This window comes from Podarcis gaigeae (assembly GCF_964106915.1).
Source record: "Podarcis gaigeae genome assembly, chromosome: 1".
Taxonomy (NCBI): domain Eukaryota; kingdom Metazoa; phylum Chordata; class Lepidosauria; order Squamata; family Lacertidae; genus Podarcis; species Podarcis gaigeae.
The window spans coordinates 70759886-70774180 of NC_139678.1; the positions used below are offsets into that span (position 1 = coordinate 70759886).

At 38.4% G+C, this 14295-nt stretch overlaps 1 protein-coding gene across 1 annotated transcript in view; it reads left to right on the plus strand.

Annotated features, from left to right (window-relative positions):
- The window catches only part of PDE3B (phosphodiesterase 3B), a 57300-nt gene extending 45889 nt beyond the window's left edge, over window positions 1–11411 (plus strand). Inside the window, exons 10-16 of the mRNA XM_083704647.1 lie at window positions 413–524; window positions 3347–3460; window positions 4801–5000; window positions 6179–6382; window positions 7152–7313; window positions 9329–9575; window positions 10229–11411. Of these exons, the coding sequence (XP_083560773.1) occupies window positions 413–524; window positions 3347–3460; window positions 4801–5000; window positions 6179–6382; window positions 7152–7313; window positions 9329–9575; window positions 10229–10455 (1266 nt within the window). The 3' untranslated portion in view covers window positions 10456–11411. The remainder of the gene's footprint in view (window positions 1–412; window positions 525–3346; window positions 3461–4800; window positions 5001–6178; window positions 6383–7151; window positions 7314–9328; window positions 9576–10228) is intronic.
- The last annotated feature ends 2884 nt before the right edge of the window (window positions 11412–14295 follow it).

Genomic DNA, 14295 nt, shown 5'->3' on the forward strand with positions numbered 1-14295 from the left:
TAAAATGCATTAGGTTTTAACTTAAGATATCCATAGCTTGATCTGCTTTCATAAGGAGAACCACTGATCCTTTCCCTATACCACATCCCATATTCTAAAGAGGCTCTTCACCCTCAGGAGCAGCTTTTGAGGAAGAGGGGTTTGCTATGTTGAGGAGTGAATGAGAAAACCTGCTCTGCTAGTGCTTATACTTTTTGGGATGCAGACCTAACAGCTATATCCACTTCATTGTTTATTTATATTATATATCCTAATGTTCTTAGTATTCAATATATTTGAGCCTCATATTTAATTATTAATTTAAAAAATCTAGTTTTCATTTAAAAGACAAAATGTAAAACCTAAAAAATGAAGCATAAATAACTGTACATTAACTTTCCTTACAATGAAAATAATTATATTCTGCATTCAGGTTGCATTCACATTGTTTCAAGACACTGGTTTATTCGAAATTTTCAAAATTCCAACTCGGCAATTCATGAACTACTTTCAGGCACTAGAAAATGGTTATCGAGACATTCCCTGTAAGTAATACCTTACAACATTAGGATTATTATTTTTTTCCTTTAAGCCACACTGCGTAGTTTATCATGTTAGTCCTATTTTCAAATATCTAATGCTGCGATGTAATACTATGATAATGAAGACTGGGTTTCTTTTATTAATGTTTTTCATACGTTATGGAATAATAACAATAAATAGATTTAAATTGCTAACACTGTGATAACAAAAATGGATAAAATGAACTGTATGCGTGTAAATCATTTGCTAGCTTCGCAAATACAAGGAGATATTAATCAGTCTTGTATAAAGTTTAATGCTGAAACTTTTAAATAACTTGGACTATCTTTTAATTTTTATTCTTTAGTCTTTCTCACATGCACCATCAGTATTGGACTTTTTGTCAGACCGCCCCCAGAGGGTTCGGTTGGGCCCTTATACCTCTAATATGCTTAAGACTAACACAGGAACACCACAGGGGTGCATATTCAGTCCGCTCCTTTATATTCTCTACACGTACGATTGTGTCGCTGCTCACCCTAGTAATAGGGTTGTCAAATTCGCAGATGACACAACCGTGATTGGGCTCATCTCTGAAAGGGAGGGTGAAACGGACTATAGAGATGAGGTGGAGCGGCTGTCAGAGTGGTGCAGAGCTAACAACTTGCTCATAAATACAAGGAAGACAAAGGAGCTTGTGGTGGACTTCAGGAGACAGAAGAGCAATGTCCAGCCACTTTTGATTGATGGGGTCTGTGTGGAGAGGGTAACAACGTTCAGATTTTTGGGCATTGAATTACAAGAGGATCTGTCCTGGAGTGTCAACACAAGGGGGCTTGTGAAGAAGGCGTGCAGAGACTGTACTTTTTGAGAATTCTAAGGAAAAACCATCTTCCGCAGAAACTGCTGCTTGCCTTCTATCACTGTGCCATTGAGAGCGTGCTCACTTATGGCTTATGGAAGCTGTACTACCCAGGACAGGTTGGGGTTGTGCAGAGTTGTTAAGACAGCAGAGAGCATTGTTGGCTGCCCACTCTTCACCTTAGAGCAGATTTATGCCACAAGGTGCCATAGGAAGGCACTGGACATAGTAAAAGATCCATCGCATCCTGGTCACTGTCTCTTCGAGCTCCTGCCGTCAGGACGGAGATACAGGACGATGAAGACAAGAACGAGCCTTCTTAAGAACAGCTTCTTCTCCAGAGCAATCTCGGCTCTGAATGGGAAGCCTGGACTTTGAAAGTCATCTAATCTTCCTTGCTGTATTATACTGTATTGTTTTAATTGGTGTTTTTATAGTTGTTTTGATTTTGTGTGGAGTGCCCTACCTGGGTGGATGGAGCAGCCAAGTAATTTCGTTGTCCCCGAGAGGGGGCAATGACAATAAAGATATTATTATTAGTAGTAGTATTCAAACCCATTTAAATAAACTCCCCCCTCCCACAGTGTTAGAAACCATTTAGAAGCTAAATGGCACCTTATGGGTGCAACAATAGAATGTCTAGGCGCGCTATTTTATAATAGGAATACAAATCTGAAAATGAGTGAACTGCAGCTAAAATATTATGTACATTTTTCACATGGTCTAGACTTTCCCCTGCCCACCCCCTTAATATTCTTAAGAGGGTCTCTTCTTCAGTCTTCAGAGAGTAGCTGGAAGTGGGGAGGCAGAAAAAGGTCCTCCTTTTCTTCCACTCTGCAGTTTTAATCTGAAATCTTAGGCACAGTACTGTGCCCAGAGCTCACAAACTGCTCACCCTAAAGAAATTCCCTGCCGCAAATGTGCCTAGAACAATGGGAGTTTCAAACACTGTCCTCCCATTCAAGGAATTTTAGGAATTTTAGTTTTCTTGGTGGTAGAATGCTGGGGGATTTCTGACAGAATTATCAACAGCACCTTAAGCATTCACATATCTATTTCTCTTATTGCAGACAAACTTTAATTTTGAAACAACTCTTACCTTCTTCTTTAACCCTTCCTTTACTCTACCATGCCATTATGCTTGTCTGCAACATTGTTGAAATATTATTGAAAAACTTGTGTGGAAGATACTTTGAGAAATAGTTCAAATAGCTGTTTTGTAGCAGCTAATACACTCCATGCTGAGCTTTTTTTGGTACTTAATTGTGGGGTTTGAGTACCTTTATAATGTTGACACATTTGTCACCCCCCCCATACTGTCATTAGAGGGTGGGGGACCTTTATGGCCAGTAGCCCAGATCCTTATCTCCCCTGGGGGAGGGTGCATGGGGCCATCAATCTGTCAATCATCTGTCCCAGTTGCCTCAAATGGGGCAGGGGGTGGGGAGGATGTCTAAAGCCCCATATAAAAGGAAGAAGTCCTGTGTGCAGGCAATGCTGTTTTTACCCCACCAGTAAGGAAGTGTATGAGCTGGCTGTGAATTACAAGAAAACTAAAGTCATAGTGTTTTCAAGAAACTATAGGGTCCATAGATGCTATATGGATAATCAAGTTGATCTAACAAGTTAAAAGTCTTTAAATACCTTGGCCTTATTTTTCAGTCAACAGGGTCATGGGGAGCACATCAGAAATATGCAAAGAAAAAAGCATCTCAGAGTGCCAAGATTCTGACACGCTTTTTCCATACGAAAGGAAAATACCATTAGCACTTAAAATGTTTAAATCTAAACCCCTAGCACAGTTATTATATGGGGCTCAGATTTGCACCTTTGATCTACAGAAGCTGTTCAGTCTAAATTCCTAAGGCATTTCCCCCCTCTTCCATCCTGTGTTCCAAGTGCTTCACTGCTAGCAGGTTACAGATGGTATGTTTAGTTTATATTATGATAACATTTGGATTTAATTAAAAAATCTTATTTTAGATCACAATCGAATACATGCAACAGATGTTCTTCATGCTGTTTGGTATCTTACAACAAGACCAATTCCTGGATTTCAGCAACTATATAGTGATTCTATAACTGGAGCGGACATTGGTATGTGACTTCGTTTGGTCTTCCACAGAGACCCCCCCCCCCATAATATAAAATGAATATTTTTGAGGTGGAGGAAATGTCTCCTATTTCTTTCTCTTATTACTTGTAGATTTCATAGTTGAAAGATAGAACTAACAGTCTATGTCATTTACAAGCACTGTGTGTCTGTTTTTAGGATAATTGATTGAATAATTGCTGACATGCTTTGCTTCCTAGCCAAGGAAACTGTTTCACTTAGATCTCTTATCCAGAATGAGACCTATATCTTCCTGCAGTGGTCAGCATGTTTCTAGCAACTAAAATACATTAGGCTAATATTTCTTTATTTAATTAAGAAATGAAACATCTCAGACTAAAAATACCTAAGGCTAAACTATTTAACTTAATTAGAGCTTTTCCTAATTATTCCAATGTAAAAATGAAATAGTCCTGAACATTCAAGGTCTTACTTTAATTAATATATACTCATCTTAAAATGTTCTGTTAAGTTTAACCCAGTATGACTTAAAGGAAATTGTTTAGCCTTCGTTTTACACAATAGAGATAGTGATAGTAAGGCAATTTTTTTAAAAAAATATGTATTCTTTATACATTCTTTATATAATAAAAGCATCATAATATCTTTGGGGTGGGGGGGACTTGAATCGCATGTGTGTCTTAGAAGGAAGTATCTATTTCTGATGCATCGCAATTACACGGGATCATTCAGATGCAAGAAATACAGCTTGAATCTTCATTGTACCTGCTTGAAATTTGTACACATTTCACTAACATTGAACAGAAAATGAAGTCATTCTTTTTGTGCAGTGGAATAGTGGAATTGAGAAGTATTTTATTTATAAACAGAGAAAATGATTTTTGGAAATAACATTTTAAAAAAATCATTCAGAAAAATACCATTTAATTTTTGTAAATGTACGCCTGAAGTTAAGATAGTTAATAGTGAATGATATGCGTGAATTAGGCATTGCCACACCCTGCTTATAATATCATCATCTGATTTTGTTCACTAGGCATTTTAACACATTTTAAATGACAACTGTACAATACAATTTTTGTTGACATATATAAATATTCATTACAATTTGTCCTCTTTAAATATGATTTCTCTGGCTATTGAGTGGTAGACTTCACTTTCAAGGGCTTCAAAATCCAGAAATATGTAACACATGATTTCTTTCTCTTGAAGAATAGTCATTTCTGGGTTTTTTTACTTTTTAAAGATTATATTTTAAAATTTAAACTCAACACAGTGAAATATGTTCATTTAACATAAATATTTATGAAGATGCTATTGCTGAATATTCTTAAAATGTAAGTTCATGTCTGTTTTTCCCCAGATACAGAAGATGATATTTCAGCTGACCGAGTTGCCTTTATTTCCTCCAGGAGTTGTGCTATGGTTGATGAAAATTATGGATGCTTAGCCTCAAATATTCCAGCCTTAGAATTAATGGCTCTTTATATTGCAGCAGCTATGCATGATTATGATCATCCTGGCCGTACAAATGCTTTTCTCGTAGCTACAAATGCTCCTCAGGTAAGATGTTTTGTCTTCTGGAAAGTTTCTGGTATTCAATTCAATTCCTGAAATTTAGCAGACACATGCATTAATATTTGCTGGCTTTTAAATGTGTTTGATATATGGGTACTGTGCTAAAGGAAATCATGCAAAATCATATATTTCCAAACACATCAGAACAAACAAGATTAATAGTAACACACATACCTCATCAGTGTTCCAATTATATAGTCTTACTGCACTTTTATAACAGGATTTTAAAACATAGCTGGATGTAATAGCAACAAAGTTAAACATTGTAATAGGAAATTCCATTCTGAATAGCCAAGCAGGCTTCATAAATGAAAATTGTACTCAAACATAAGAAAAGTTATAAATGTAATACATAACATAAATAAAACTGATCAACCCTACAATATACCGTATTTTTTGCCCCATAGGACGCACTTTCCCCCCTCCAAAAATGAAGGGGGAATGTGTGTGCGTCCTATGGGGCGAATGCAGGCATTCGCTGAAGCCTGGAGAGCGAGAGGGGTCGGTGCGCAGATCTCTGCAAGCCATGGGAGCGCTGGGCTCCCGCGGCTTGCGGAGAGTTGCCTGCATGCCGAAGGCTGGGCGTGCTGCACTCAGCGTGCGCAGACTTCGTGCGGCTCTCCGCAAGGCACGGGAGACCAGCGCCAGGCTCCCACGGCTTGCGGAGAGTTGCCTGTTCTGGGGGCTGGGGTCGCCTTATGGGACAGTGCGTCCTATAGGGCGAAAAATAGGATAGTTTTGCTCCAGAAAGCTTTTGATTGCCTGGAATGGGATTTTCCCCAGGGGGCACCAGGACACTACCAAGTGCGTAATATTGTTCCTCCTGTTGCTTGAGGCAGGAAACCTCATCATATCAGCTTTTGGATATACTCGGCTAGGATTTGATTTTGTAATACTGGATTAAATATAACTGATTTATAGGGCCATCCTTTGGTTATTTCCTTTGACTGTTTAAATATTTTAAAAACATTTGGAGGAAATATCACAACCATAGTTCTTCCCAATATTTTCAGGTACAACAAACTGCCAGCAGATTAATTGTAAAACATGGACCTGCTTGTACATTATCTTTGCTCTGAATTATCTCTGGAGTCAGAAATTTTATTTGGTCTATACATTTTTGTGAAATGTCAATCTTTAAAGGATGTGTATTAATTCTGCAGGCTGTGCTGTACAACGACAGATCAGTTCTGGAAAATCATCATGCTGCGTCTGCATGGAGCCTCTTCTTATCTCTGCCAGAATATAACTTTTTGCCTAATCTTGATCATGTACAATTCAAGCGATTGCGATTTTTAGTGATTGAAGCAATTCTTGCTACAGATCTTAAGAAACATTTCGATTTTCTTGCTGAATTTAATGCCAAGGTTTGTAGCCCAAGTTTATGCCTGCATGCAGGCTGTATACCATAATGATTAAAACGTTACGTATTTAGCTACCGTATTTTTTCATGTATAGGGTTCCCCCCCAAAAACAATAGGTTTAAAATTGGGGCTCGTCTTATACACGGGTAATGCTGGGGGGATGTTTTCTTAATTTTGAGTCCCCCAAAATAGGGGGCGTCTTATACATGGGGGTCTCTTATACACGGAAAAATGCGGTAAGTTTTTTTAACCACTAAGTCAAAAAAATCTTTTTAAGTGATGTACAGAATTATAATAATTATCAACAACATGCAGATAAGCTTAACAGAATTTACATTTGCATTCATTTGCTGAAATAATTTTTTTTAGCAAGCATGCAGTACTATAACAATAGTATTCGTAGGCCAGAAATTCCAAAGCATGGATGCCATGCTGAAATATTAATTCCTCATAGATATGGAACAAACATTATATGGCACTTGTAAAACTGCAGATCAAGCAGTCAGGTAGGTAGGTACATGAGGGAAGATTATTCTCCCAGGCAAGTGTGTCTACAACAGCAGCCTAAAGCTGCTATTTTCCATACACTTACTGGAGAGGGAGACCCATTGAACTGGGAGTCATGAATAGTATTGATTGTGCTGCACAATGTATAAAATAAATAATGTTCTTCCTTATATGATGAATGCCAAGTCCACTGAATCTAATGAAAGAAATAGACTGTGGACGTTAGTAAACCAAAATACTAAAAACTGTTTATTCTTCCAAACAGGCTAATGATGTAAACAGTCATGGTATAGAATGGAGTAATGAGAGTGACCGTTTATTAGTGTGTCAGATATGCATCAAGCTTGCAGATATCAATGGTCCAGCAAAAGTTAGAGATCTGCACTTGAAATGGACAGAGGGCATTGTCAATGAATTTTATGAGCAGGTAGGCCTGGGAAATCAGAATTTTTGAAAGATTTGTACAGTTTAAAGAATTCTATTCATATGTTTTAGTTATCTCTATAGATATGTGCATATGAAAATGTGCTAATAATTCTATATTCTTTCAGTGAATTCCACAGACAGGCAGAGGAGTCACTCAATACTTGTCAAAAACAGTGGCTAAACCATGGCCTTTTCTAACCATGTGATGTTCCAACAAACCACAAGTAATCTCACAGATGAGCAAGCAAGGCATAGCTTGTTTCTCCAAAGCCCTTGTTTCTTTTCCAGCCGCTCTTGCCTTGTGCTTCTGTTACTTGATGAGCATCTGAGTTGGTGGGCCAGTCAAATCATGGTTCAGCTAGGCTGTTGAGTTCAGACATAGTGCCAAACCAGAATGAAAACAAGTCATAAGCCAATAAGCAGCATTACTTTGTTTCCAACTCTGCTGTTTTGCTACTGCAACAGGATTCCACTTGTGCAATGCAGTGTCCCCCTCCTCTTCCCTGCAGCCCCACTTGTACCCTCAAAATGGTTAGGGAGGAAATTTGCGGGGAGAGGAAAGGGAAGACACAGTGCATGAGTGGAATACTGTGCATGCAGTGTTGGATACTACCCCATAGCTTCACATCATAGTTTGCTGCCAGAAAGCAATCTGTGGTTAGTCTGCTGGGTTGGGCCAGTCAGATATTCAAACAATTTGCACTTTGCCTAAACAAAACTTGACTTAGCATTAATGTGTGGACAAGGCCACTATGTTTGGTGGGATGCTGGTGGTTTTAAGACAAAATGCATTCCTGCTTTCCTCCTTTCCAAGCAGCTGCATTAGGCTGTTGGGAATTTTCTAGCACCTGAAGTTAATTGATGAGTTATCTTTGTTGAGAGAAAATGGATTGTGAACCCTTCTCACTTTTCTTGGTAATCTTTTTAATAATTGCTGCAAGTGCCTCCGTATAGCACCTGGAGAATACCATGTTCTTCCACTTGGTCATAACTGATCACCTGTCAAATAACCAAAAAGGGGCACCTAGTGGTTTAATTATACAAAAAGATTTGTACAATGTATCTTTCATAAAAGTTCTGGAAAACTTCTTCTATCACAGCTTTATCCCAGATTAGCTGTTGGTTCCTAGATAATTTTCTTAATGTAAGTTAATACGTGTGTATATAAAATTGTTTTAAATGTCCTTTTGAACTAAGTAGTTGGATTTACTACTCATCCAACTAGGGGCTATCGGCAGTGTTTGAAACTCCCGTTGTTTTAGGCGCATTTTGCAACGGAATTTCATTAGGGAGAGCAGTTTCTGAGCTCTGGGCGCAGTACTGCACCTAAGATTTCAGATTAAAACTGCAGAGTAGAAGGAACAGAGGACCTTTTTCTGCCTCCCCACTTCCACCTACTCTTTGAAAACTGGAGACCCTCTTAAGATTATTAGGGGGGTAGGTAGGGGAAGGACTAAACCATGTGGAAAATGAACATAATATTTTAGCTGCTGTTCATTCATTTTCAGCTTTGTATTGTTATAAAACAGCATGCCTAGACTTTCCATTGTTGCGCCCATAACCAAGGTTTAAGGTGCCATTTAGCTCCTAGCTTTCATATCTTAGCTTCTAACTATACTATGGCATAACTATAGCTTAGTAGGAAAAGTACAACTGTATCCAGTTGTATCATCATGCAAAAGTCTGTTTTCATGACCAATGATTACTGGCTATCAGCATACGGCAGCTGTAGATTTTAGCAATACTTATTTAAATATTGTATTTACATGCTGGGCATGGCACAAATCAGCTTTATATATTCCATGACTGCTGCTTAGAAAGTGTGATTACAGTGTAGTTTCATAAGGAAATATCTGCTGATAATGTGTTCTTTGTGATGCTCTATAAGACTAGAACAAATGTAACACAACTCCTTATTGAAATATTGGCTGTTTGTTTTTGTTTTAAGTGCTCCAGTTACCAACCTTTGCACTGATATCCAAGCTTTTCTAAGTGTTTGTATTTATGAATTTACAGGGAGATGAAGAGGCAAGTCTGGGATTACCCATTAGCCCTTTTATGGATAGACGTTCTCCTCAACTTGCAAAACTACAAGAATCTTTTATTACTCATATTGTTGGTCCTCTCTGTAACTCTTACGATGCAGCTGGCTTGCTTCCAGGCCAGTGGATTGATGAAAAAGAAGATGATATGGAAAGCTCTGAAGATTATGATGAAGAAGAGTTGGACAGTGAAGACGATGAGATGGAAGATTTAAGCACAAGTAAGTCTAAATACTTAAACTACATACAGAATTTTAAATGGATTTGGATCTAGTTAACTTTTTACATTTGTTGGAAGCTGCCTAGAGTAGCAGATGGGAGGCATATAAATAAATTGTTGTATGATCCAGATATCATAGTAAAATATCACCATTACAAGTATCTATAAAGGGTAAAGTTCAAAGCTGCTTGAGTGAACTTTCCCCATCTTCTCTTCCTCCCTGAACACCAGCAATCTGTTTGATAGAGTCCCCTGACCCTCTGGAACATATCTTGGGGGTGCACGTGAGGCTGCAGGTGAGAGGGAAAGCCCCATTTCACCAGCAGAATTCCCTTGGATCTGTGCTGCTCATTCAAACATTGCACCAAATTCCTTCATATTCCCATTTCCAATTGCAAATTCCCTTTACCCCCCCAGGTCCTTTCTTCCTGCCATCTCACAAAGCTCGTCTTTCATCATCATTCTGAGTACACAGACCATTCTCCTTTAACCTTTAAGTGCATCCTGCTCCCTGTTTAATCAGCTAGAATGCCTGACAAAGGTGTATTCATAGCCATTCAGGTTGGTTCAGTATCACCACTTTCCTAAGCATAAGCAAAGTGTTTCATACTTGTTTAGTTCTCTTTTGAAAAGTGGCATTTCCCTCTTTGGCAGAACTACAGAGAAGAAAAAGCAGGCAGCGAATATTTTGTCACCTGATACACCATTTGAATGAAAATCATAAAGTATGGAAGAAAATAGTTGAAGAAGAAGAACTAAATAAATCAGAAGAGAGTAAACAGTCAGAGAATACATCCTTATGTCAAGCAGATGAAATTCAGGTTATTGAAGAAGCAGATGAAGAAGAGGAACGACATCAAGGAGCAGAAAAAACATTTTAAGAAGTCTTCAGAATGATGTACAGTACTGCTCCAGAAATAATGTATTATTTCACATAATGCTGACTTTAGACTGACACAGTGAACATAACTGTAAGAGAGATTTGAATACTGTGAAAGGACATATTTTCTCTTAACAGTATCCCACTCCTATGCACTTTTACCACATGGAATTTGAAAACTTTATTCAAAGGTTGAATATTGCATTCCATAATGCAAAGATCTTATGCCCAAGTTGGTGTTCAAATACCTTGTTTTGCTGTCTTGCTGAAAACAGCTTCTTAATATTAAAGTAGTATATACCATTTTTGAGAAAAAAAATTTAGCTGCCTTATTTTACAAAGTCACCAGAAGTATTTTGTTTATAGGACCTACCAGTAATTGGGCTTAATACCAATACATGCTTTTGTATTTTATTTTTAATGTGGATTCAAAAATCACTGTTTCTTATCTGTCAGTATGAATGTTACAGTTTACACCTGTTTGATTTGCAATTGTTTTATTAATTAAGTTTTCTTGGATTGATTTAACCATTAGATGACTGCAACCAGAATAGATTAATTCTGGATTTTGTGGTTAAGATTTAATCCCATGTGCATCAATTTGATGCTTTTTACTGTGGTGCACAACCTGCCATTTTATTTTATTTTGAAAATGTTCAGGTTTGCAGTGAATATCCAGGCTAGTTTGCTAAATAAACACCTGTTGCCTTGTTTTCATTGTTCTGTAATAGAACACAAAAGCTATCTCACTTTTGATAATGAAGGGACTGTATTCTTTTAGTCAATAATATTATAAATATGTTCCACTCTTACTCAGGATTCATGTTTAGAAACGTGACACAACAGATTTTATATTTACAATATTGTGCTAATGCTAGGTGTTCATTTAAAAAAGAGAGAGTCTACTTTTTCTTTGTATGTAAACCTTTGAAGAATTAAAAGATGGTTTTCTATAAACAGTTGTTGTTCTTCACTTTGCAAAATAACAAGCACACGGTAAATATTCCTGCTTGCAGTAACCACACATTAGATTAAAAAAAATGAAAATACAATAGTAATTGAATTCCAGTCACATGCCCAGGTTATCTGTTGTCTGCTCATTTTAGTTTCACTTTACATAGAGCCCATATTGCATTGGGCAGTAAGTCCTTGAACTGTGTGCCTGATTAAAGCCCACTTAGCTTGTACACTTTTTGGAAGAAACATTAACATTATTCTGAAATGATGGGGCGGGACACTAGCTCAGCCATAAAGCACATTCTTTTCTATACAAATGGTTCTAGCTTTGGCACTTTCACATAAGAAGGAGCAGGTGAAGCAGAGAGATGTCTACCTGAGAACCAGGAGAGCTTCTGTCAGCCAGAGTACACAATACGAGATTTGATGTTCTTTTGCCTGCTGTGTGTCTAGAAGCAAACCATATAATATCTATCTCAAAATAATTGGTTTTGCTTACAAGCAAATCTATGCAGAGTCAATTAATTAAAACTCAAATGTTTAGGTCGCTATCCTTGCTGCCTGGATTGGAACAACCACCAGTGGGTGGGTGGGCAGATTACAGGTCACTAAAAGCCTGGAGTTGGTACAGTGCTCAAGCCCATATTGGGCCTGGGTTCTGGGGCAGCTCAGCCACTTCCTGCCATCAGGGAAAAAAACCATTTTGTGGCATTTTGCTGGTGGCAAGCCTGCCACTACCACATCTACCCCACCTATTCAGCAGTTGGAAGTGGAATCCACATATCGGAGTGATAACAGCACTATGCAGGCAATGACCGGAAGGGCTGCTCTGTCCAATCCAGCCCCACCCCCTGCAGCCCAGGGCAAGAGGGCGGGGCTTGCATTACGCTGCCAATCAACTAACTTTACTGTTGGCTGGGCAATAGCGCTATTTGAAATCTTAAATTTCATATCCAAACAAGATTCTGTGAACCACCCTGAGATTTAATGATGAAGGGCAGTATATAAATCTAATAAATAACAATAATTATGTTTACTAAAATTCTGCATCTATTAAAAATCTCTAGCAAAACTCTCTAACATTAGTGGCCCTGCACACCCTGCCTTAATTCTGTTAATCAGATTCAAAATCAGTGCAAGACCCATTGCATTCCCCCCCCAAAGTGTGAATATGTTTCTCTGCCTTCTCTAAGGGCAAGACCAACCTTGTAATAATAATACCTTAACACCAACATAAACTTTCAGGTCTTTATATTGGAAGACAAAAATTGTCACTTACTTAAGCGTAAGTGATAACTGAATTGCACTCTAGATAGATTTTGCTCAGCCTTTCCAAACTATTGAAATATAATGCCAGCTCACCCTCTAATAACAATTAATATAGCTCAACCTGCATTTATAATCATTTCTGTTTTTCAGAGCTGAGCTCAGTCAAAATGAAAGCCAGCTTTAGTGAATTCCTTGAGCACTGTGCTGGAAAAGGGCAGGTTTTAAAACAGTGCAAACTCCTCCAATAAAACAGAGATTAATGATCAAAAACGTTTTCTGTAGTCCTACATAAAGTGCATGATATAAATAAAAAGGATATTTGGACTTGCTATCTAGGGGTATGGCAAGAGGGCTGTAAGTATCATTAGGATTTTTATCCTTTTCTTAAAAAGCAAAAAAGGAAATAATCAGAAGGGTTTAAAAATATCAAGGGTGTGTGCTTGGAAAAAGAAATTGGAGGCTTTCATTAGTTGTGTGAAAAAGCCAGCCTGCATCCCACCTCTGGAGCTACAGAGGTGGGCAGACATTCCCCGGCAGTTGTGTGGCAATCCCTGCCACCACCCCAGCTCCAAAGGTGGGTGGAAGATTGGGGATTGATAGCTGCATGCTCAAAGCCCCGGATGAGCCTTGTGCATTCAGAGCCAAACTGAGGGCAGCCTTTCCTTGAAGATGCTCAGGGTGGTCTCAAGCATCCAGAAAACATAGGGTCCCTTTCAAGCAGCTGCACCCAACCTGGCATGCTTCCCACTGGCCCTTTCTTCTGTTAACATAGTGGGACCTGCTTCTGAGACTGAATAGGTGCACAATTAAAAAAGCTTTTGATAAATTAGAATGTTAGATATTACAGCTGTGAACTGGATCTGTCTGAGGCTTGGACATCAAACCACATTTGGTTCTATCTGGGAGTTGGTCAGATCAGGTTGTGGCAGCCCCAGGGTGGGTCCACCCAGAGTGATCTGGGACTGTCACAAGGGCAGTGTTGGTCTGGCAACGAGGAAAGGGGAAGAGACCAGCATCTCCTGCCACTGACCATTTCTAATTAGGATTTAAACCCATGATTAAACAGTTGGTGGGGAGGAGAAGGACACATGATTGTGCAGGCCTCAAATAGGTTTGAAGTGTGAATCTGGGTCAGGTTGGCTCTGGATCACCTTGGATCAGATCAGAGCAACTCTGAGCACTGGATCAGGTGCCGCTCAGGAAGATGGACCATTATTAAACACCCTTAGACATGTTTAATAACATATTTCTCAAAACCAGAAACTTTATAAACTACCAGGTTCAGATGGTGACCTCACAGTATTTAGCAAGACACTTTCAGCTTTTAGTCACTTTTCATCCCACAGATACCTTTCTTTAATAAATGCTGATGGCCTTTTTAACTTTACGATTCACTGAATGATGCTAACATTACTTTGATATATAAGACTACTTTCTGCTGACTGATCTCTCTTCTGAAGCAGGTCTCTAATATCATTGCTGCCTCACTTGCTAAAAGATTAATTAGAATAATAACCAAATATGTACACCATACTCAAGCAGATTTTATATCTGGACATTTGTTATAAGGAGGGCTTTTAATATAATCAATACATGTAGTCAAAATGCGGGTAAC